Source organism: Camelus bactrianus, chromosome 16 (assembly GCF_048773025.1).
Source record: "Camelus bactrianus isolate YW-2024 breed Bactrian camel chromosome 16, ASM4877302v1, whole genome shotgun sequence".
Classification (NCBI taxonomy): Eukaryota; Metazoa; Chordata; class Mammalia; order Artiodactyla; family Camelidae; genus Camelus; species Camelus bactrianus.
Window position 1 is genome coordinate 47626381 of NC_133554.1, and position 25002 is coordinate 47651382.

A 25002-nucleotide genomic window follows, 5' to 3' on the forward strand; every position below is an offset into this window, starting at 1 on the left:
AAGTGAAATAATGTAAGAGAGGAGCTTCACTGATGTAATATTATGAATATTATCTGTAACAAACCAACTGTTACAGTTTGCTCAATCAGCTGCAGAAGAAAAACAATTTTCTAAAGAAATGTTTCATTTCAGTAGGTAAAGGACTGAAATTTCTTTTTCTTGAATGAAAGCCATCTTTTATTTATTCACAGTCGTGTACCTGAATTTGACTGGCCTTGCTTAACCCAGGTAGCAAAGGTCTGATGGAAGTTCTTGTTCTGCTGGAATGTTACTGTAGCTGGAGATCCAACTTTAGTAGTTAGTACCATTTTAGTTCCAGTTGTAACTGAGCCACTTATGGGGGCTACCATAACTTTCTGTGCTGGAGAGATGGTACTAGTTGTACTGCTTGTTGGGGAAGTAGTGGAAGCTGCAATCACTGTAGGCTTCTGTTGTTCCAATCGTTTCTAGAAAAGTCAGGGAGAGAAATCATGAACCAAAATCATTCTAAATAAAAATATCACTCTGCAGGAAGTCCAGCCACAATTCCTCCCAATCCAAGAAACTGCACCAAAATTCTAAAGTATTTTACTTCTGAAAACACGCCCATATATATTTACACTTGATTTAATTTCCTGATGAAGGCAATACTTTTTTGACTCTTAAATCACATATATTTTATTCAAAGTAGTAAGTTTTTCGTATCAAAAATTTTGAAATGATCAAGTTTTTCCAGTCTGTGCAAAGGTCTAAGCTTTCAGACTGAAAATATGAGACATGGGTGATCTTACAGGAGACAAGGACACCTTGCTACTCAGAAGTTGGGTTTAGGACAGCAATGATGGCACCTGTAAAAGGATTCTGTTTTTCCATAATGTTAATCCATCCAATCATAAAGAACATGTCAGCATTTAAATATCACTATTCCAAACTGACAAAAACCTGCAATCAAGCAAGCTAAAAATTATAAATAGCTTTTCTAGACTTGTGTTTTTCAGTTCAAACATTTTTACAGAAAAATCCTTTAGATTATTTTATACAGAGTAGTAACATCTGATCTTTCAGATTACAAGGTTATCAAAGACAATTTGTGTATCTTCTCCCATAGATTGCCACCTTTTCCTGACAGCTTATCAACGTGACAGTTTAAGTTTACACACGTAAAAACTATAGGTAGCACTGTCTGCAAACCTGGTGGTAGATGCTTCACCTTCATTATTATGCTCGGACCAACCCAAGGAAGTTGCTGGTACTGTGATTTAAAGACGAGGAAACTGAGACCCGGAGAGGCTGTGTAAGAGGCCCAAGGCCATAGAGGCAGTAAATGGCGGAGCTGAGATGTACACGAAGATCAAATTCCAATGCTGAACTATTTCTTGCCATCGGAAACTGCTCACCAAAGACATCACACACCCAGTCTTTTTATTGCTACTTTTGTACATGTTCCCTATGCCTGAAAATAGTGTGAAGTATTTTACATAATTTAGTAAATTACATAGTTTAGTTTTGAATACTTAGAAATACCAACTGATTGAGTCAGTTAAAAAAAAAGGGGCAGGAAGAAAACTAAACACGTATTTAGTAGTTATTTTCTGGGGATATGCCTTCAAAAATTGGAAATAACTACCTTTGTAAATAAGCTTTTTAAAGAAATTTAAATGGGTTACACGGGGAATGGAACCAATATTTTGTAATAACTAAATGGAGTTTAGTAACTTTTAAAAACTGTATAAAAGTTTTTTTAAATAATAAAAAATATAGGGGGAAAAAACCAAATCACAGATTTGGCATGTAAACAGGATCTGCTGGGTTTGTGCACAAGTTCAAAAAGGCAAGTTGGTCATTACACTCTAGCTGGCATTATTTCTCAAATTTTGTGCCAGAAAAAAAAGTTTTGATCATCTTCATTGCTAAATTTGGAAAGCATATTAAAATGAAGATTGACTTGTGTCAAAAAAGGTATTAAAAACAAAAATTGTGAAGTAATGTATAAATTAGGCATATCCTGCTTCTACCGAATCAGGCTACATCCAGGACGTATGGCCATCACCTCAGAAACTGACACACGTCGGAAAAGCAGAGAACATAATGCTCCAGGGGGACTTAGAGGGTTAATGCACCAAGTTCAGGTCCTGACTTTTAGCTGCCAGAGAAAAAGCTCATTATCAGCTTAAAGAAACTGACCACCCTTCCCCTCTCCCCTGCAAAGTAAAACCTTAGGTTACTTTGTAGAATGACAAAACACATCCACAAATTGAAAAACAGCTGGCCAGTCTTTCTATGAATAGACAGACAGACGTGACTAAACTCGAAAAGGCTGTTATATCAAATTTTGATTAAATCAAGACAATCACCTATAGTGAACCACTGTAAAAGATATATAAGAACTTGAAAAAATATTTCATACAATGTGAGGGAAAAAAGGATGTTTGCAATGATGAGTTTGATTTATTTATATAATATCTAATTTTTAAGCAGTTATGTATAACTAAGTCAATGATACCTATTTTATCTATTTTATTTATATCCTGAAAATTTATATACATATATGCAAGTTTGGCTAAAAACTTTTACAGTAACTTTTTAATGAATGAAGGAGTAATTATCTCTTATGGGTCCCTAAATAGTCAGGCACACATGGTACATCATAGTATCGAATTATTAAGAAACCACAGCAGTTTGATGATCACGAATTACAACAAACTCTTACAGTTTTAGTACAATTGGCTTTTTCACACACTACAGAGGTTTATGGATTAGAATTTTGCAGGAAAAAATTATCTTTACAAACTAGTCAATGAACTAGAAAGATAGTAAGAGAAATCATATTTCAAACATTGTTCTTTAAATACGTACACTTTTTGCAAAACCGCAGCTTGGTATATCCCAAGTTATTTTCAAGTATTAAAATTAAGATATATGTGAGATACACTTAAAAACTAAAATCATAGGAATATACAATTACTGTGCTTTTAGTGTGCATGATTTTGGCTAAAGATGTCAATTCATTGCCAGGGGGGACTGGTACCAACTCCCCCACCTGCTGGGCAGCCAATCGCTGCTGTTTGAGGTGAGCCTCCATTTGGGCCTTGAAGTCCTCTGCCTTCTTCTGTTCACTAACCTTAGCCTGTTGCTCAACTGCTTGTGCCTTTTCTTTCTCCACCCTGTAGGAAAAAAAAAGAAGAACTTAATCAGAAACCATAGGAATTTCACAGAGATATTGTGGGTTTGGTTCCAGACTACTGCAATAAAGCAAATATTACAATAAAGCGAGTCACTAATTTTTTGGTTTCCCAGTGCATATAAAAGTTATGTTTACGCTACACTGTAGTCTATTAAGTGTGCAACAGCATCATGTCTAAAAAAAAAAAAGTATATCCTTCTATTAAAAAATATTTTATTGCTAAAAAACCCTAACAATTATCTGAGCCTTCAGTGAGTTGTAGCAGTAACATCCAAGATCACTGATCACAGATCATCATAACAAATATAATAACAACGAAAAAATCTGAAATACTGTGAGAACTACCAAAATGTGATTCAGAAACACAAACTGAGCAAATGCTGTCGGGAAAATGGCACCGACAGACTTGCTCAATGCAGCTATGCCACAAAACTTCAGGTTATAAAAAACACAGTTGTCAGCAAAGTGCAATAGCATAAGTATGCCTGTACCCCATCAGGCATCAGCAATCTAATATTAAGGGAAATCTGGTTAAGTTTCAAATCATGCAAAAAGTATAAAATCATTTTGATGTAAAAATAAAACATTTAAATTAAGATAATTAGAAACTGAGAAGTGGATAATAACTGCTAAAAATTAGAAAACAGGACCCTTAATAAACAATGCACAGGTAGCAAAAAGGTGGGAGTAAAATTAGGACGTACTGAATAAGCTATTAAGGGGGTAATTCTTCAATTCTGAAGTGCTGAGAATCTTCAAATATCTGATCACACGTTAGCCGTTTCCTTACCTCTCAGCAAACGCCCTGATCTCCCATAATTCCAATTCTTCCTCTGCGACCCAGGTCTCGATAATAACAGGGCCAGTTTGCTTGGGCGTTTCTGGTCTCTTTGGTCGCAACGCACTTGATCGAAGGCCTTTCCTCTGAGGTGTAGGTGTTTCTTTGGGGGAAAAAAAAATCAAGAGTATTTTAAGTAATACAGCTTCTAAAATTATAGTACTTCTGGCATCTCCTCTCATGAAAAGCAGGGATTGGCAAGTGTTTTCTTAAAGGGCCAGATGGTAAATACTTTAAACTTTGCAGGACAGATGGTCTCTGTTACAACTTCTTAACTTGCCTTTGTATCATAAAAGGAGCCGAAGACAATATATAAGTGAGTAAGTGCGGCTGTGTTCCAATCAAACTTTATTAGCAAAGGCAGATGGTGGGTCAAGGCTCATGGGCCACAGCTTGTTGGCCTGACATAAAAGCCCTCTGAGCCTTACACAGCCCGTTCCTCTGCCCGGAGCACCACTGCCGGGCCCCGCCCCGCCCTCTACTGTCACCTGACCGACGCCCACTCCACCCTTCAGACCGCAACACGCACGCAGCTTTCTTTCAGCAGCACGGCGTGCTCCTCTCAGTTGGGCTGGGGGCCCCTGCCATGTAGAACTCTGGCAAGCTCTATTTCCCTGTCACGGCACCAAGAAGAGGGACTGAAGACTTACCAAAGTAAAAGAGGGATCTGAGACTATTAAGAATAGATATAATCTCCCAGTGACAAGATTTTAAAAATAAAAAGTAGGGAGAGACGAGCACTAAACCTCCCCATATGTTCAGGAAACAGGGACGCAGGAGAATCACAGGGAAGCAACAGAAGGAAACTGAAACGGCAGTAGGACCTGGGCTGCATGAAGAGCTACAAGAAGAGTAATTAAAGGAGACTGTGGTGGTGTGCGCTGAGGAGACTGTGTGCGCTGAGGAGACTGCGGCGGTGTGCACTGAGGAGACTGTGCGCTGAGGAGACTGCGGCGGTGTGCGCTGAGGGGACTGCGGTGGTGTGCACTGAGGAGACTGTGCACGCTGAGGAGACTGTGCGCGCTGAGGAGACTGTGCGCGCTGAGGAGACTGTGGTGGTGTGCACTGAGGAGACTGCGGCGGTGTGCGCTAAGGAGACTGTGCTGAGGAGTCTGTGGTGTTGTGTGGTGAGGGCTGCAGGGTCAAGACTGAAGACTGGTCAGGACTGCTTTCTTCCATCTGTGTCTCTGCCTCTCAGCTGAGGTGTCTACTCCTATCCCAGGCCAAGATTGTTTTAATTTTACTAATATTTTGTATCTACTAGGACAGGCACTCTTTTCAAAAAAGCCATTCCCAGTCGTTTGTCCTCCAAGATGAACTTCTGACTTAATTCAATCAAGATTTGAAAATTAAATTTATACTTCTGGGGACTATGAACTTCTATAAGCGAGTAAATTTCTATCTATAGACAGCATTTTCTTTTTATATATTTCTTAATAGATTTTTTCCTAAGTATTTTTATTGCATATCCAAAATTGATTTTTGTTTTATTTATATATCTTAAATCTGGACCCCTTACTGGACTCTTTTCAGTGTTAACAACAGTTTTGACTCTTAAGTATGGCATTATAATACCTTTTCTTTGCTTCCTTAAGAACAGGGGCTGGATCCCATTCTTCTATGTACTTGCCACTTAGAACCTATCATGCGGGTGTCTATAAATGTTCCCTGCGTAACTCTATGCCTCTTAGGTTGTTTCTACCCTGAGCACTAAAGCTTTACACAACAGCAGCTTTAACCCTTGAGTCAACAAATCTTCACTAACCACTTACGTCTCAGATTCTGCAGCCGGTTCCAGGACTACAACCAGACAGACTCAAAGCCCGCTGTCTTGGTTGACGGTCTGGTGTGGGCCAGTGCTCCACGCCTTAATCACAAGAGGTATTGTAACAGCTCTTTGTACCCCTCCTCTGACGCTGTGTGCCTAGTGGACTCTTGCTACGTTTACCAGTTAATTATCATTTAAAAAATAGAATAGTTTGTGATGAAAAAGTATTTTTTCAAAAGTTGAACAAAAAGTTAAGGAAATAATTAGAATCAAATTTCAATTCATGAAAGATACGGCTAACAGATGAATGATAAAAGAACAGAATTCTTTCTGTTCTTACCTTTTGGTGCTTCTGGAACTCCAATGGGGCAAATGATTTTCCTGATACAATATTCAGATCGAATGCCATAAGGACCAACATCTCGCCTCTTAATTATTTCAGTTGTTGTGATTTCAGTTTCAGATGTTTCTATGATGATTTAATTCACATAGTATTAATAACCACCCGAAATGTTCAGAGACTAAAAAGGTACAGCATCTGGTGCTTTAAAAAAGAGATACACATGGAATAAAACTTTGGAAACATTAGCTTAATGAATGACTGCAGGACCACTGCTGGACTGCAACAATACCTCCACACAAAAAACTTCTAAACTGAGCAAAATGCTGTTCGGGAGCAGCTCAGTTCCTGGTGGTAAAATTCAGTCAAAATAATAAAAACCCTAGGAGAGAAGCAGCAAGCACAGAGTTCCAGATGTCCCAGTTTAAATGACTTATACTCTATGATAAGAAGTATCTTTTAAAAATTCACACTGGTTCTCACATTAGTGACTCACCTTTTAAGCTGAAACCCCTATGTGGCCTCCAGGATTTGACAGCATGTGCTGCCAAACTTCAGCAAAGCTGTATTTTTTAAATACTAGCATTATATTTCAATAAATAACGGACATGCTTAAAACGAAGTGAACTGTTAAGTGATTTTCTCTTTTAAACTTAAATTAGAAACTAACAACCCCTCACCTGTCCGTGTGGTCCCTCCTCCCGGAGGAGCCTTGGCCGCCATGTCATCCCATCTCAGACTTGCCCACAGTAACCGCAACATCAGGCTCACTCCAGCTAAGGACTTCACAGTCTGCAGCCTATACCTGAAAGAAAAACCCAAGAAGAACCATGTATGTATGTATACACACACACACGCACGCACGCACACACACACGCACGCACACTCTATTAATAAACTGAAGGATTCTTTCTTGTTCTCTTTACGACTTCAATAATGATTATACAGTCTCATAAGCACTCTGGTTATTATGGATCCCGTAATGAAAGAACTCTTGTTTCTAGGCATAACATGCATCCAACAATTTTAAAAAGGGCTGCAGTCACTTCAAATGCCATATAAATTGGTAAAACAAGCATGTTTCACTGTCAGACTGACATGGCAGCAATTTATGAAGATTTGATACATTTAGCCTAATTCCAAAAATGTTAGAAAAAATATGAATAAGAGCAAATATGGAGAAATAAATAATTGTGACTGAATGTGATAAGAGTTCTGAAGAAGGATAAAATCTTAACTGATTTTTGCTGCAACAAACTGAAAATGTTTAAATTTTCTCAAAAAGCAAAATAAAAGCAGGAAGACCTCACAAATTCAATAAGACCTTTCCAGACAGACAGAAATTTTGTATTCAAATGGTGGTTCTACAAGAGCACCAGGTGATGAATACTGCTAATACTAATAATGCTTTAACAACAATAGAGTAGTTTTGGAATCCTATGATTAATAATAAAATGACAGTGAGTAATAAAAAAGGACATTGCTATATTAGTTACTAATCAGGAGACAAAGGAATCTCTGTGCTCAGGTTTTTTCTAAGCATTGTGTGAAAGTTACTGAACATTTTAGATATTCTTTTAAAAATAATATTAAAAACACATTTCAAAAAATTTATAACTGCAGTGAATATAATGTCTTAAAATTGAGTTAACCATCGCTGACATTTCCACACACTTAAATGAATACAATAAATTGACTGTAGTGAAAAGAAAACTTATAAAATGAAAATAATTTCCTCCTCTAACAGAAGTAGAAGGTAAATCTGAGACAATTTGTATTTGAAAAGCAATGCTTTCTATTCTTAATGTTAAGTCAGAAAAATGAACAATGTGAGAAAGAAAAAGCTCCAGCCAAAAAGTTGCCACAACTTCTTAACTTCTCATCTCCACCTGTGACACCATTATTTTCTTTGTTGTGCTATCACCCTGTGAGTCCTCTGACTTGGACAGATGGTTCTTAAATTAGACAGCAAATGTTAATTAGTGCAGGGATGTCCTGAGAGGGGGAAAGTGTTTGTCACTTTCAGACCACACCCTACAGAAATGCCTAGGGAATTTTGGACTCATGGGAGAAAACAAATGAATATTTATTGGGAAAGAGTTTTTTCTCATGCTCTTTCTTCTTCCTCCAATCACTCTCCACAAACAACTTTAAAGCATCTCTATTTTACAATGGAAGTAACACCAAGTGGGGAACACACTTCATGCATTACAGCCTATTCATTCAAAAAATACTTGAGTGTTTTCTCAAATAAAACTAAGTGAAAGGAGCTGGGGACACAGAGATGAATTATAATCCCTTCCTGAGTCAGCAGGAGCTGTCACAGAGGAAAGCACAAGGGAGGGGCATCTGATTTGGTTTGGGGGTGGGGACTGGAGCTTCCCTGGAATCTCAAAGGACAAGGATGTGGGAGCAGCTGATCAAAGGCAAGGAACACACACGTGCTTCGGGGGAAGGTGTACAAGAGCAGACACTTCTTCCGAGAAACCAGCTCTGGTGTACTATGGCTGGAGGGAACGGATGTGGAGGAGCAGCAAGAGATGAAGCTGGCCCAGGAGAGGAAGGCAGAAGCCAGAATGAGCTGCACCAAACAGGAGGATTAAAGAGCACCTAAGACAGTCTATCAGGGGATCTCTGATAGGTACCCCACGTTGCACTGGTTGTAAAGGGCAGTACTTCTCACGGATGTGGTTTACAGGTGACAATGCTTTCCCCCTCCCAGTCCTGCAGCAGGTAACACCACAGCTCAGTCAGAATATTCACAGGACAGATCTGCATTTTAGGAGGGTCCTTTTGACAGCACTGTGGAGAAAACTACTGGTTCAACTGATCATGAAACACAGACTCAGGGCCTGGGGGAAGGGGAGCGAGGGGGAGAACAGAGGGGAGGGAAAAAGAGGCCCTGATGAGTTGATGGGACAAATTTCACTTTTCCAATACTGCCCAGCCTGAACGTTAAATTAATAAAGATCAAACATGCGCCTTTGGCATTCTTAGCTCCTACTCTAAGCATCAGACATTTTATTCAAGAGTGAGTAGAAAAATGCATTTCACATGCATGGTTTCTACAGCGATATATTTTTTTAAATGCATTTTTAAGTCAAGAGTAATTTACATATTTGCCCATGCCTCCGTTAGATAGAAGAGATTATGTTTCTCTCAACTTCAGCAAATTAAGACGTTAGCATATATATGAAGGCAGTATCTGTTTAAAATGTACAGGAAGGTATTTCCTTCCATTAAAAAATGACAAATTAACTAAACAGATAAAACTGTGCCCCCAGTGCATATTGAAACATAACAATACAAGGCTTCTGAAACCCAGCCGTGCAGAAAAGGGCCCTGGGCGACAGGTGAACAGAACTGCTTCAGAGAAGAGTGCTTCCCAGTTGAGCCTACCTTCCATTTCAGAATAGGAAAGAGCAGAAAGGTCGGCCTCCACAACTGCCAGGTCACTCTACTTAAAGTATTTGTACACAGTAACTTTTCCAGTGGGAAAGAAGTTACCTGCAGGACAGTCAAGGATACATTTTGGGACCGCTCTCAATGAAGAAAGCAGAAAAGTGCAGAGTAATCCTACAAATCCATGAACTGTAATGGAGAGTTCCTTGATTCCCTGCAGGATTCTGCAAATCCTTCATTGCAGGCCCTGCAGAGAAATTGTACTTTTCAGCTGTCTCTATTGAATGTGTAATGGAGTGATGATATTTTATTTCAAATCAAAAGATGAGTTATTAAAAACTTGGTCAAACCAACTATGACTGGTCATTTAATTAATTCCTTTATAGAGAGTACTCATTTACATTCTTTTTTCATTTAAAAAAACACTAGTTAATATAAAGGAAACAAGAAAAGTATGATTTTTAACTTAAAGAAACTAGAACCATATTAAAGACACAGAAATGAAGCCTAAAGTGAAATGGAGTCTGCTCGGGAACTTGTCATTAACTTCAGGATCCTAGCAAAATCTAACTGCAACTAAGACCCTTCCTGGTTTCTGAGCATGTCTCACAGAACGCTTATGTTATCAATGTTCATGTTCCATCCTCTTCAATCGTAAGGGCAAAAAGATAAAAAGACAAGGACATGAAAAAGGACAAAGCAAGGACAAGTATGTGAAATGTGATACAGGAGATAAAGTAGTAGATTGGGATTTAGGAAAACCAGGCACTATTCCTAACTCAGTCCCTCTGTGGCCAGAGGCAAATTATTATGCATCTATAAAAGATTAAGAATTTCTAAGATCCTTTCTCAACATAAAACTACGTGATCTTACAACTGCCAACACTACGGACTTATGATTCATCCCCAAAGCTTAATGCCCAGAAAATTTTAAATTAAGACACTTTCTGGGTTTAAAAAAAAATCTCCAAGGAATCTCAGAGGTTACTTTTTCTCACAAAAACAACAGAGAACCCCAAAACAAATCATGCAAATAAATTACATTAGGAAGATTTCCACATTATAATGAGCCTTGTGTGATATACAGGCATGTTTCCTACGTCTTATGTTTTTGCGAATCACCTCATAGAAATAAAATACAAACATTCCAGAAAGCTGGTGATTATCCAATTCTGTGATTATACCTCACTTTCAGAGCAAACACATGGCAGTAACTTGGGAAGGTTAGATCACAAAAACAACTATGTTTGACTTGTCTTGTGAAAAGTGAAGTTGAGTTTCATTTAAAAGATTCCCTTACATTGTCAGTCTTTAAACATTTTTCCCTAATTAAACTTTAGTACCTACCAGCTGGCCGAGCTAAAATCTCTCTGTATCTTATTTCCATTACTAACTTTGCCCATTAAATGTAGACCTTTCCCTGTCTTATTGCTATTATCTCATAAATGAGATATTCTTGTTAGATAATTTCTTTAAAAACTTTCTCCCTCCCCCAAATACGTTTTAAAGTACATACCTCCAAGTGATACCAAAGGTTGGTCTAGGAGAAGGATAAGGCCATATATCCAAGGCAGGCTTTGCATTGTAATTAAAATAAGGGACTTCTCGGATTCCTCCTTTCCTGGCCAACTTTTTTAAGTCATCATTAGGCAAGACAAAAATGCTCTTCTTGCTGCTCTTGGTGATAAACTTTCTGTATGACGGCAGAGCTGTACCCGAGCGAGTCTTCTTGGGTCTTGAAAATTTCATGAGTTTCACTTTGTCTCTTGTAGAATATTCTTTGCTCACAGTCATCGATGTTACCAGAGTGCCTCCTGCAGTGGTCAGCGAGTCTGTCACTGTTGTGGTGACCACAGTTTTGCTCTGCTCCTTCACAGAGATGATGTCCACACTGCTGCCTGTGCAGGGTGTGGAGAGCTTCGTTACTGTGGTAGTGGTGGTTGTGACAGTGGACGTGGCAGAATTTTCTGTGGAAGAGACCACAGTCTGCTTATCGCCTTTTGCTACCTTAATTATGGTCTTTGATTCTGTGGCCACTGTGGATGTCATGGTGGTGACTTCTGTGATGACTGTTTTTCTTTTAGACTCTCCATTGACATTTTCATCTTTGGTGGGCAGGCCGTTTTCATCAATAAAGTCAGTACTGAGGTTAGATTCCTCTCCAGAAGTAATAATAGGTGATGGAGTAACTTTCTTAACTTCGGACGTTTCAATTTCCATATCTTCTACCTGACTGGCTGAGCTGCTTTCTGGACAAGACAGCAGAGGCATGGCAGCTTGTGCACTTTCACACTCTTTGGCTGATGGCAGCGTCTCCAGGGTATCCGTGTAGTTGCCGTCAGCATCTGAAGATCTCAGTGAACGTGATTTTGTTTCCAAGTTTTTTTCTTCATTAAAATCTTCCATGATGACATCACCATTCATGAATGGCTTTACAGAAGATTCTTTCACAGTCAAAGACTTAATATCCTTTTCGGGAATTATTTTATTTATATTATTAACCTTTGGTTCAACGTCACCGCTTCCTACTTTACTCTCAGAGATTTCTTTCAAGCATTCACCTTTCAAATATACTTTAGGCTTATTATCTTTTCCATTTATTTGAAAGGTACTTGCTTTCTGGCCTTTCTTTTCAGACTCCCGGTTTTCATTATTCTTTTTGTCAGCAACACTTTTCAGATTTATTTGATCGACACATTTATTCACTGGTCTCTCCTCTAATTTCTGATCTTGACTTGGTTTTTTACCATTTGCTTCATTTACCTTGCCCTGCAGCCTGCTGTCACAGTTTCCAGTGGACTTATCTGAAACAAACTCACGCTTCAATGGTTCTAAGCCTTCAATACCTGGTTCTTGAGTTATTAACTGTTCAGAAATACTTTCATTGCTACTCTGAACAATCATATCTTCTTCACTGCTGTCTTGAATAGACATAGTATCAGAACTATTTTCCAAAGTGCTATTATATTCAGAGTCACATCCCAGTTTTCCTTCAAAGTCTATTGCCTTGGACAGAGATGGGATCTCTCTATCATCCGTACTTTTAGGTACTGATGGAAATAAAGGGCTCTGGGAAGGAGAGACAATGGTGTCGTTATCCTCCTGTATGAGTGGTTTTTTGTTTTTATAGATCAAAGTACCAATTTCATCTGCACTGGCCAGTTTAGAGTCATCAATGAGAAAATCACTTCCTTTTGCTTTTACCTTACTGGGCTCCTGGCCTTTACTGGCAGGTTCAGAGAGACTCTCTTCTATGTCATTTCGAACAGAATTTTGTTTCTGACAGTTTGTCTCTGGGCTCTGAATGGAGACATCATCTAACATTTGATCTTTTGAATAAAGTTTATTTGTTGTATAAGCAGGATCACTGATTCCAAGAACTGCGGAATCACTCTGTGAACATCCTTGGATCAAGTCTTCAGATTTATCTTTACTTGCATTAGAGCTTTCTTCTTGTCTAAGCAAGTCACTTTGACACTCTTCTTTTACTTTTGTTGTTACTGGTGACTCAGACAGACTTTTCAAAGAACTTGTGCAAGTCTTTCCTATACCCTTAATTCCACCCTCCAATTTCATTTTTTCGTGGCGTTGTTTTTCTTCCAGTGTAAACTGCTTAATTCTTCTTTCAAGAAGTCCGTCTAGTTTGGATGATTTGATTTTCTTTTTATAACTAGTCCTTAGATGAAAACCCTCACTGACATTGACCACATCTACTTGAGAACTTTCCTGACAATTTATATGTGACTCTGTTTTCACATCATCATCGATTTCCATCGGTTCTTCCTTAAAGGATTTATCATGTTCAGAATCTAAAACTTCTTTCACATCTGTGAAACAAAGACATTTATATAAATGCAATTTTTAGATTGCATGAAATGTGGAATTCATGTTAATATTTTTATTTTAAAAAATACCAGTTTTTCTCACTTTTACTCAGATCTTAACTATAAATATCTATATGCTTAAAAGTTCCTGATATGATTAAAATAGGTCAATGGAAAAGGCTAAATTTTATGAAAGGTTAAAAAACACACACATTCCAAATATTTTAATATTCTGATTTCTAGTATCTAAAACTGATGGAATGCCACAATGAAAAATTATGTAGTCTGTGATAGCTACTGTATATACCAATACTTTCATGTAAGATTTTGCAGAGTATTTTATGGTTATAAACAATTTTTCACAAAACACAATGTAAGTTCCTCAAAAGGCTGAACATAAAATTATCTCTTGATCCATCAATTCAACCCCTACATATTTACCAAGGGAAGTGAAAACATATGTCCACACAAGAACTTGTACACAAATGTTTATATCAGCATATTATTCTTAATAGCCAAAAAGAAAACCCAAAGGTCCATCAACTTATGAACAGATGAACAAAATGTGACATATGGAATGTTACTTGTAAATAAAAAGGAATGAGGTTTTGATACATGCTACACCATGGATGAACATTGAAAATATGCAAGTGAAAGAAGCCAGACACAAAGGACCACATACTACACGCTTCCATTTACAGGGAATGTCCAAATACCCAAATCCATAGAGACAGAAAGTAGACTGGGATTTAGGGATGACTGGGGACTGACAGCTAGTGGGTATGAGGTTTCTTTTCCAGGGATGAAAATTTCCTAAAATGGAATGTGGTGATGGTTGAACAACTCTGTGAATATACTAAAAACCACTGAATTGTACACTTGAAGTGATGAATTACATGGCATATGAATTATGATCCAATAAAGCTGTTATCAAAGAGACAATGCAGTACCTTTCCTCCTGTGTGAACTAGATCCAGTGAATTTTCATATCACCCCCAGGCTCCCTCGACCCTTGACTCTCCTTACCTTGGTCCTTTTTCTCAGTAATCTTTGAAATGTCCATTTCACTTTGGTCTGCTCCTTTTGCAGCATCTGAATCTTTTACCTCGCCTTTCTCAGAATCAGGCTCTGTTTTTATTTTTTTTGGACTTCGTGGACTTTTTCGTCTATCTGATTCATCCATATTTTCATCCATATTATTTTTAGCTAAAAAACAAGTATATAGTAATTACAAGCATGTACAACAGTAGCAATTTACTTTAATACCTCTAGTTCAGTGGAAATTATCAAGCATATTACAACAATTTATACTCTATTTTTTATTTAAAAAAACAAAAAGCATAAGTTGAGGATACTACATGCTTTCTTTATATGCTCAGCTGACCTAAAGCACAGAAGGAATGACTACATTTTAGATATACTTCAGAAACGTTCACATACGAGACTATTTCAAACTGTTCTTTGGCTTCAGAAAGTCTGCATCAGTGGTTTCCAACGTATTTTGTATTACAGAACCATATCACAATTAGATAAACACTATGATCCCCTAACCCAGAAAAAAAGTACACACACAAACTTTAATAATAAGAAGAAAAATGTCAATGGATTCTTGGATAGCCTTGAATTTATCTATGAACTCCAAGTTAAGAACACTTAAGTCTGCATCACAGAATAAAGAAAATAACCAAATGCAATATGTAGGCTTGTTTGGACCTGATTTACTCCCAACAGCAAAAAGGCATCTCTGAGACAACTGGGGTAAATGGAATATGGACTGAGAATTAGATGACTAATATGTTAAATGTTGTTAACTTTGTTGAATGTGATAATGGTATGATGGTTATGGAAAAAAATGTCCATTTCAGACAGAGATATATACTGAACTACTTTTGGTAAGTAACATGATTTCAGGGATTTGCTTTAAGTTCAGGGAAAAAAAAGCCCAGGAAAAAAAGTGGGCAGTGACAATCAAAAGAAAAGTGATGGAATCTGATGACTGTTGAAGATGAATCCTGATTACATGGTAGTTCATTATTCTATTCTCTTTTACTTTAGTGTAGCTGCAAATTTTCCACAAGGAAAAAAAAAAATCAAACCCACAAAATAGAACTATTGTCTAGATGAATCTTCCTGGGGCTTAGTGGCATTTCCTACTTTTCATTTTCTTCTTTGAACCCAAATATAGCAAGGTATACTTATTTCTTATTTAAATGAATGATTCCTTCCAGAAAGGTTTGGCTGAGGGAAGGGAAGAATGCAAAAAACACACTCATGTCTGTTCAAGATAACAGGATACTGGTGAGAGAAGAAAAGGATCACAGGTAACAAAAAGGATAAAAAAAACCCTAAACTGATGCTCTCCTTATTGGATGCTTTATAGTTATTTCAGAACTGGGCAATATTTTTCTCATGGTTTCAAGTTGCTCAAAAAGAGCTTTGAAGCAATCAAAGAGGAAATAAAAAAATACTTTCAAAAATACAAATGAAAATGAAAACACAACAATTCAAAACCTCTGGGACACAGCAAAAGCAGTTCTCGGAGGGAAGTTTATAGCGACACAAGCATACTTCAGGAAACAAGAAAAATCTCAAGTAAATAACCTAACCTTCCACCTAAGGCAGCTGGAGAAAGAAGAACAAACAAATCCCAAAGTTAGTAGAAGAAAAGAAATCATAAAGATGAGAGCAGAAACAAATGAAATAGAGACTAAAAAAACAATAGAAAAGATCAATGAAACTAAAAGCTGGTTCTCTGAAAAGATAAACAAAATTGATAAGCCTTCAGTCAGACTCATCAAGAAAAAAAGGGAGAGGGCCCAAATTAACAAAATCAAAAATGAAAAAGGAGAAGTTACAACTGACACCACAGAATTACAAGGAATCATAGGAGGCTACTGTGATCAACTATACGCCAACAAAAATGACAACGCAGAAGAAATGGACAATTTCTTAGAAAGGTACAATCTGCCAAGACTAAACTAGGAAGAAATAGACAATATGAATAGACCAATTACCAGCACTGAAACTGAATTCGTAATTAAAAACCTCCCAACAAACAGAAGTCCAGGACGAGATGGCTTCACAGGTGAATTCTACCAAACATTTAGAGAAGAGTTAACACCTATCCTTCTATTCCAAAAAGTTGCAGAAGAAGGAATACTTCCAAACGCATTCTATGAGGCCATAATCACCCTGATACCAAAACCAGACAAGGATATCACAAAAAAAGAAAATTATAAGCCAATATCACTTATGAATATAGATGCAGAAATCCTCAACAAAATACTAGCAAATTGACTCCAACACTGCATTAAAAGGATCATACAACATGATCAAGTCGGATTTATCCCAGGGATGCAGGGATTTTTCAATATATGCAAATCAATCAATGTGATACACCACATTAACAAATTAAAGAATAAAAACCATGATACTCTCAACAGATGCAGAAAAAGCTTTTGATAAAATTCAATACCCACTTATGATCAAAACTCTCCAGAAAATGGGCACAGACAGAACATACCTCAACATAATAAAGGCTATATATGACAAACCTACAGCTAACATCATACTTAATGGGGAAAAGCTGAAAGCATCCCCTCTAAGATCAGGAACAAGACAAGGATGCCCACTCTCACCATTTTTATTCAATTAGTTCTGGAAGTCTTAGCCACAGCAATCAAAGAAGAAAAAGAAATAAAAGGAATCCAAATTGGAAACAAAAAAGTAAAACTGTCACTGTTTGCAGATGACATGATACTATGCAAAGAAAAGCCTAAAGAAGCAACCAGAAAACTTCTAGAACTCATCAACGAATATGGTAAAGTTGCAGGGTACAAAATACATATACAGAAATCAGCTGCATTTCTATACACTAACAATGAAAAGCAGAAAGGGAAATTAAGGAAACGATGCCATTTACCATCATGCCAAAAAGAATAAAATACCTGGGAATAAACCTACTCAAGGAGGCAAAAGACCTGTATGCCGAAAACTGTTAAGACATTGATGAAGGACATTGAAGACGACATAAACAAATGGAAAGATATAATGTGTTCTTGGATCAGAAGAATCAATATTGTTGAAATGGCCATACTAACCAAGGCAATTTACAGATTCAATGCAATCCCTATCAAGTTACCAACGACATTCTTCACCAAGGTGGAACAAAAAATGGTAAAATTTGTATGGAAACACAAAAGACCTCGAATAGCCAAAACAATCTTGAAAATGAATGGAGCTGGGGGAATCACACTCCCTGATTTCAGACTATACTGCAAAGCTACAGTAATCAAAACAGTATGGTACTGGCACAAAAACAGACACATAGATCAATGGAACAGGATAGAAAGTCCAGAAATAAACCCACACAAGTATGGTCAATTAATCTATGACAAAGGAAGCAAGAATATACAATGGAGAAAAGACAGTCTCTTCAATCAGTGGTGCTGGGAAAACTGGACAGCTACCTGTGAAAGACTGAAAGTAGAACATTGTACACAAATAAACTCAAAATGGATTAAAGACCTAAATGTAAGATCAGATACTATAAAACTCCTAGAGGAAAACAGGCAGAACACTCATGGACATACATTACAGCAATATATTTTTTGAACCAGCTCCTGGAGTATTGGAATTAAAAGCAAAAATCAACAAATGGGATCTAATTAAACTTAAAAGCTTTTGCACAGCTAAAGATCCACCAACAAAACAAAAAGACAACTTACAGAACGGGAGAAAATATTTGCAAATGATGTGACTGACAAGGGACTAATTTCCAAAATATACAAACAGCTCATACACATTAATGTCAAAGAAAAAGGCAACCCAATCCAAAAATGGGCAGAAGACCTAAACAAGCAATTCTCCAATGTAGACATAAGGATGGCAAATGGGCACATTAAAAAATGCTCAGCATCGCTAATTGTCAGAGAAATGCAGATCAAAACTACAATGAGATATCACTTCACACCAGCCAGAATGGCCATCACTGAAAAGTCTACAAATGATAGATGCTGGAGAGGGTGTGGAGAAAAGGGAACCCTCCTACACTGTTGGTGGGAGTGTAGACTGGTGCAGCTACTATGGAAGACAGCATGGACGTTGTTTAGAAAACTGAAAATAGACTTACCACGTGATCCAGCAATCCCACTCCTGGGAATATATCCAGAGAAAAATAAAATTCAAAAAGACACATGCACCCCAATGTTCATAGCAGTACTATTTACAATAGCCAAGACATGGAAACAACCCAAATGTCCAACAATAGATGACTGGATAAAGAAGATGTGGTACATATATACAATGGGACACTACTCAGCCATAAAAAAGAATAAAATAATGCCATTTGCAGCAATATGGATGGACCAGAAGACTGTCATTCAGAATGAAATGGGACAAAAGAGAAGGAAAAATGCCATATGACATCATTTATATGAAAAATCTAAAAAACAGTGACATTAATAATAAGGACACAAATGAACTAATTATTATTTTGATTTCTTGAATATGTATAAGCACATCTGACTGCCCTTATGATTGGATTACTACATTCTGTTCATTTTTATTTTGTAGTTGGCTTTATTCCTTTGATAACTATGTAAGTTTAAACAGCTAAAGATCTAATCTGTTCTTAGAAACAATAATTAGTACATATACAAAAACTAAAAGTGCAGTATACTGTTTGTATTTACATGCAATATAACGTGTATGTTTAGTCGAACGGTAATAATTCTACATAATAAAACTGGGGGAAAAGAGAGCTTTATGTTACTGTGGTAGCCCCATGAATAAGCTATAAGAACTCTGATATTTAAAATAGACAACTATAAAATGTCTGTTTCCCCCCCATTTACAGTCTTCTTGACATAAAGAGTATTAACACATATCCTTTACTGAAGCTTATAAATTAACGTGCAAAGCAAATGCCTCTGGGACAGAATAGAGGTCAGAGATAAGGGACACACAGTCAGCAGCCAAAAAAGTTGAACACTCTGGTCTGGTGATGCTAAGTCAATTACTCCCTGAACTGCATTCCTCTGTTTCTCAATTTACCTGTGCCTCTATCAAATGATCAGATTAGATTAGTCATTATTATAGGGACTAGTAGTTCTGAGGTTATAATCAGTATAACCCATATTGATTTATGTAAACAATATATATAAATATACTGTCACCTTCACTCTAATTCCTACTGTGTAGTTGAGCTAAGACAGCGATGTACACTGCTGCTTTCTTCTCAGCTATCAACTGGGAGGAAAAGACTCAAAAGATGCTAGAAGACCAACTTGGTACCTGCTAGAGCAGGCCCAGCACTTGAACAATAGAAAACCCCACTCTAAGGAAAGTAGATACAAAGTAAATTTGCAAAATCCTAAATATTTGCATACTGATAATCTAGATTTTATTACATAGGTCAAACCACCAGAAACAATTAAAACAAAAGCCATCTGTAATTCTAACTACTACATGGGTAACTGGAGCAACAAAATGGGAATAAAGAATTATAACAACTTTTGGGAATTTATTATAATGGACATTTAATTTGAATATAATCAGATAACGTAAGTGAATATTGAACATTTCTATTTAGCAAGTAGAAATAGTTACTAAGCATCTACTATATGCAAGGGGGGTAGGTATAGCTCAGTGGCAGAGCACATGCTTAGCATGCACGAGGTCCTGGGTTCAACCCCCAGTACCTCCATTAAAAAAAAAAAAGAAAAAAAAATAATATATGCAAGATACTGAGTTCCTAAAAACTAAATTCCAGTGAGCTTTATAAAATATGTATTTTTTTCTGCTGAAAGATAATTCAATAATTTTCCCACATTAACAGTTTCAAAAATCTACCAGTCTGTATTTCACCAGAGCCAATCACATGGAAGCCAAATCAGTTAGCTAGGCACGCAGTACACAGTACTTATTTGGCACTGTAACACATGCTTCACAGGAAAGAACACATCACACCATAAATCAGCAAATCATTCTGCACTGTGAACAGATCTGCTTCTGTAAATCACTTGGATAAACAAAAGAGAGACAACATGGTAGAGAGCAAGGAGGAGACACGGGCTGTAGCCAGGAGTCTACCACCCACTACCTGTGTGAGCTTCAGTGCATCACTTAACACCTTCATCTCATAATTTGTTCATGTAACATGAGTTTCAAAATATATGGTCTCTCAAAAAGGCAGTTCACCTCGAGAGTTCTGTGGTTCTAAATAAAATCATCAGCCAGTAGCAAAAACTGAGTTAATACCTCATTTGTGTAATCGTGTCACGCAGGCCTTTACCGTTTTCTTTCTGGTTTTGTTATGTGTTACAACACTGAGGCTACCAGATGTGATACTGTGATACCTCAAGATGTCAAGCAGTACTGGATTTAAGATCTGACAAAAACAATTAGGTGGCTGAGGGTTTTTTCCTTTCTTTCTTTTTAATAAGCTCTAGACTGTAATTTTTTTAAGCTAAAATCCTAGATATCAAAATCCTGTGAATAAAGGTAATTTAAACATTTTTAGAGTTTATAATTATTAAACTATATTAGTAATTTTGCACATTCTATTAAGAACTTCAGAAAAACACTTTTATCCAAAATATAGTCAATATACTACACAATTTTTAAGAAATAACACAAATCAGAAACAACTACGCAGGAAAAATAACTTTAATTACTTACTTCCTTCTAATGGCCTTCTGTAATTCACATTAGTATTGCCTGGTAATTTAGGAACAAATCTATAAACGTGAGTTTTACTAATCCAACTCCAACCACCATATCCTGTTACTCTGTATTCCTCTCCTTTTTGTTTCCAAACCTGGTATAAATGAAAACATGCTGATTAAATAAGAATGAGAATGTTTTATAAAGCACATGTGGTTTTATACATATTTACCAAATAAAATCAACAATCAGGCAAATTAATTAAATCTAGCAGTCAACTTTATTTTCAACAAGAATCAAAGATTTATGAAAAACCTTAATATGCCTTTCTAATATGAAAAATGTAAAACAATTTTACATTTCATAACAACTTCAACAATCTGGTCTAATGATCCACTTATATTCTACTAAGATAAAGCTATGCTTATAAAATTGCCAGAAAGATTTACTTAATTCCAACTATATTAATTAAAAGACTGTTAAAAGTAACACAAAATTGTTAAGTATTCGAAGTTGCAGATTCAAGGTTTCAGAAATGTACCACTCAGCCATAAAACATAAAGTAATGTCACGTGCAGCAACATGGATGGACCTGGAGACTGTCATTCTAAGTGAAGTTGAGTCAGAAAGAATAAGAAAAATACCATATATATTCACTTGTATGTGGAATCTAAAAAAAAGACACATGAACTTATTTACAAAACAGGAACAGACTCACAGACACAGAAAACAAAACTTATGGTAACCAGTTGGGGAAGGAATAAATTGGGAGTTCGAGATTTGTGCATACTAACCACTATATATAAAATAGACAAAACAACGAAGTCCTGCTGTATAGCACAGGGAAATATATTCAATATTCTGTAGTAAACTATAATGAAAAAGAATATGATTCTAAGTGAAGCAAGCCAGAAAGAGAAAGAAAAATACCATATGAGATCACTCATATGTGGAATTAAAAAAAAAAAAAAAGAACATAAATACAAAACAGAAACAGACTCACAGACATAGAATACAAACTTGTGGTTGCTAAGGGGGTGGGGGGTGGGAAGGGACAGACTGGGATTTTAAAATGTAGAATAGATAAACAAGATTATACTGTATAGCAAAGGGAAATATATATAAGATCTTGTGGTAGCTCACAGTGAAAAAAAAAATGTGACAATAAATATATGTATGTTCACGTATAACTGAAAAATTGTACTCTACACTGGAATTTGACACAACATTGTAAAATGACTATTACTCAATAAAAAAATGTTAAAAAGAAAGAAAGAAAAAGAATATGAAAACGAAAATATATATGTATATGTATGACTGAACTATTATGCTGTACACCAGAAACTGATACATTATGAACTACAATAAAACAAACACATGCACATACACAAGAAATAGCTAACACAATTTAAAAGATTATAATAAAATTACCTGATGTTTAACTGGAAACGTATATTTTACCCATGTAGCTTGTTGCATTGTTTCTTCCTCTTCTTGTTTTTTCTCTTTTTTTTTTACTTTTTCCTTCTCCTCTCTTTCAATTGATGTCATCCTGTGTAACCTAAAAGTACATGGATAGAGAGACAGAATACATTTAACCTTGAAAAACAAACAAAGGTAAAAATATCATACTGAAAATTAAGACAAAAATAAAGAATGGTCAGCTATAATCCCACAACCCAGATAGCCCAAACTCACAAAAATAAATAGATGTACAATTCCATAATAGGAAAAATCAAAAAGTACAAGAAAGTGAAAACAAAACATTCCCATACGCTTCTCCGTAAGAAACATACTCACTTACAACTTATTCCTAAAACATTTCAGGCGTGCACCAACATTGTATTTACATAAAAGGGATATTACATTACAAATCACACTTTTTCATTGATGAATAACTGCATTAGGAGATCTTTCCATATGAGAAGATAAAAGTATTCTTTAAAAAGACACATTATTTCCTTCCCCTAAAAGACCAACAAGTCCCCAAACTTTTATTTTATCAAGCAACATTTCTAATTCTAGCTAGCACTCAGGATTTTAAAGCCTTCACAGGGTCCACTAACACAGAACTCAGGACCAAGTAGCATGTGTCTTCCTACAACCACAGAGAAAGGGGCTCACGGGGCTCCTTTTCGGCTGGGCAGGAAGGACCACACTGACTATGCATTAATCATTAGGCACAGGGCATAGACCACACTTTTTTTTTCAGGCAGGAAGACACATTACTGCACCCACCAGCAAGGAGATGGGCAGGCCCGGTGAGGTTCTACTTCAAGGTGACTAGTCTAGATTTTTGTGAACGGGAATATGTCCCTTAAACAGGAACCTAACCAAAACTTACGAAGGAGCTCCTGTCCGTAAGAGCCGCAGTGGGAGAACTGTTTTTATCACACCCGACCCAGACGTAGCCCATTTTAAACGCACAGCTACACAGAAAGAATAAAGAGATCTTTTGTTAACTTGGGGGAGGGGCCGGTGCTAGAAAGATATGAGAGGAGATTTAATTCTTTTTATCCCCATCTCTCCACCAAAAACATCCTCTGTCTGTCCATTTATCTCCAAGTTTTTTTAAAAAAGCTTTGTGTCCCTGTGAGTACAGGACTGTAGAATCTAGCATCTCCCAGGCTGAGAGCTCATATCTGTTAACTGCACACAAAGAGTATAGCAAAGTTCTTCATTCTCCCACAACTTGGGAGAAGAGGAAAGGAATGGATTCTCACTGGGCACTACTCAGACTCAAATACCATAGACCTGTCACCACTCCTGGAATCAGGCAGTGGGGCAAGCTCTGTAGGCACAGCATGGTGGATGACCTGACAGCCTCAGCTCACCAGGGTCAAGAGGGAGCGACTGAGCCAGGAACAAGTAGTATTTCTCAACAGAGTTTTTGTGGGCTCAGTTTTAAACACCCAAACCCAGGTGGGGCACAGCAACTTTGCTGATGGTGGCCAGGAACAGAGCACTGTGTGGGGAGAACACCAGTGCGGTGACACTCTGGAAACTCACGGCTAAGCTGGGCACTCAGTTTGTGCTCTTGGAGTTTGCCCGGGAAACAGGTCCACTTTCATCACCAAATACAAAGGCTTCACTTTGTTGAGGATGCCAGGCCAGTGTGGGGAGTACTGTAGCTAATCTGGGATGTTAGCTATCCCAGAGTAAATTCTATTGTTCTCACTACCACCAAGACAATCCTGATGGGAAAAGGCAGCAAGAAAAGTGAGCTCTGAAGGAGTTCAATCCCACTTGGTTGAGCAGAAATCTCGGCTACTGCTAGCAGCCTGGAGGCCCCAGGAAGGAAGTTCCATTGCGCTGGTACCACACAGCCTCCAGATGCCTCTCTGTGTTGGCGGGCGCACCAGGTGGCAGGTGTTTCCACGCGCCCCCAGGTCAACTGAGAGCCGGACCAGGAGTGTGGACTGAGCCTCCACTCTGTTCCTGTTTGTCCTCCACGTGGTGCACAGGGTTTTGTTGTGTTTCTGTTCCTATTACAAACAAAGCTACAGGAAACAATGGTTTATGTCTGTCTTGGTAAACTTGAGGAGTATCTCTTTATGTTTCCCAGTGGTACAACAGAGTCCAAAGACTATTATACTTAAAATGCCAACAAATGGTGCCCAACTACTCCTCAGAACTGTACACTTCACACTGCCATCAACTATAAAGCCACCCTGCTTTCCCACACCTTCACTCAAGTTAGTACGAAACTTCCAAATTATTACCCCAGTTAAGAGATAAGAAATACTATACCATTGTTTTGATTTACATTTCTTTAATTATGAGAGAAGTAACCATTATTTTTAATGTCTACTGGCCTTTCATATTTATTTTTCTGCCAAATGCCTGTTCAAATCCTTTGTCTTGTCTGTAATGGACTACTAGTCCTTTTCATTTATAAAAGGTCTTTTTCATTTAATAAAAGGAAATTTTCCATTTGTGGTGCAAATTTTTTTCCTCAGTTTGTCATCTGTCTTTTGAGTTTGATTATAATATTATTTTTCC

General features: G+C 37.2%; 1 protein-coding gene across 15 annotated transcripts in view; it reads right to left on the minus strand.

Annotated features, from left to right (window-relative positions):
• The window catches only part of BPTF (bromodomain PHD finger transcription factor), a 128066-nt gene that overhangs the window by 33756 nt on the left and 69308 nt on the right, over positions 1-25002 (minus strand). For 9 of the 15 annotated variants that reach the window (XM_045511961.2, XM_045511960.2, XM_045511959.2 and 6 more), the window contains 9 exons: positions 22432-22561; positions 21016-21154; positions 14362-14541; positions 11028-13338; positions 6790-6914; positions 6110-6238; positions 3954-4104; positions 3020-3143; positions 200-446 (listed from right to left, as the gene is read on the minus strand). In XM_045511961.2, coding sequence (XP_045367917.2) covers positions 200-446; positions 3020-3143; positions 3954-4104; positions 6110-6238; positions 6790-6914; positions 11028-13338; positions 14362-14541; positions 21016-21154; positions 22432-22561 — 3536 coding nt within the window. The remainder of the gene's footprint in view (positions 1-199; positions 447-3019; positions 3144-3953; positions 4105-6109; positions 6239-6789; positions 6915-11027; positions 13339-14361; positions 14542-21015; positions 21155-22431; positions 22562-25002) is intronic. The other 6 variants (XM_074343498.1, XM_010948665.3, XM_010948664.3 and 3 more) reach the window with 1 other exon arrangement.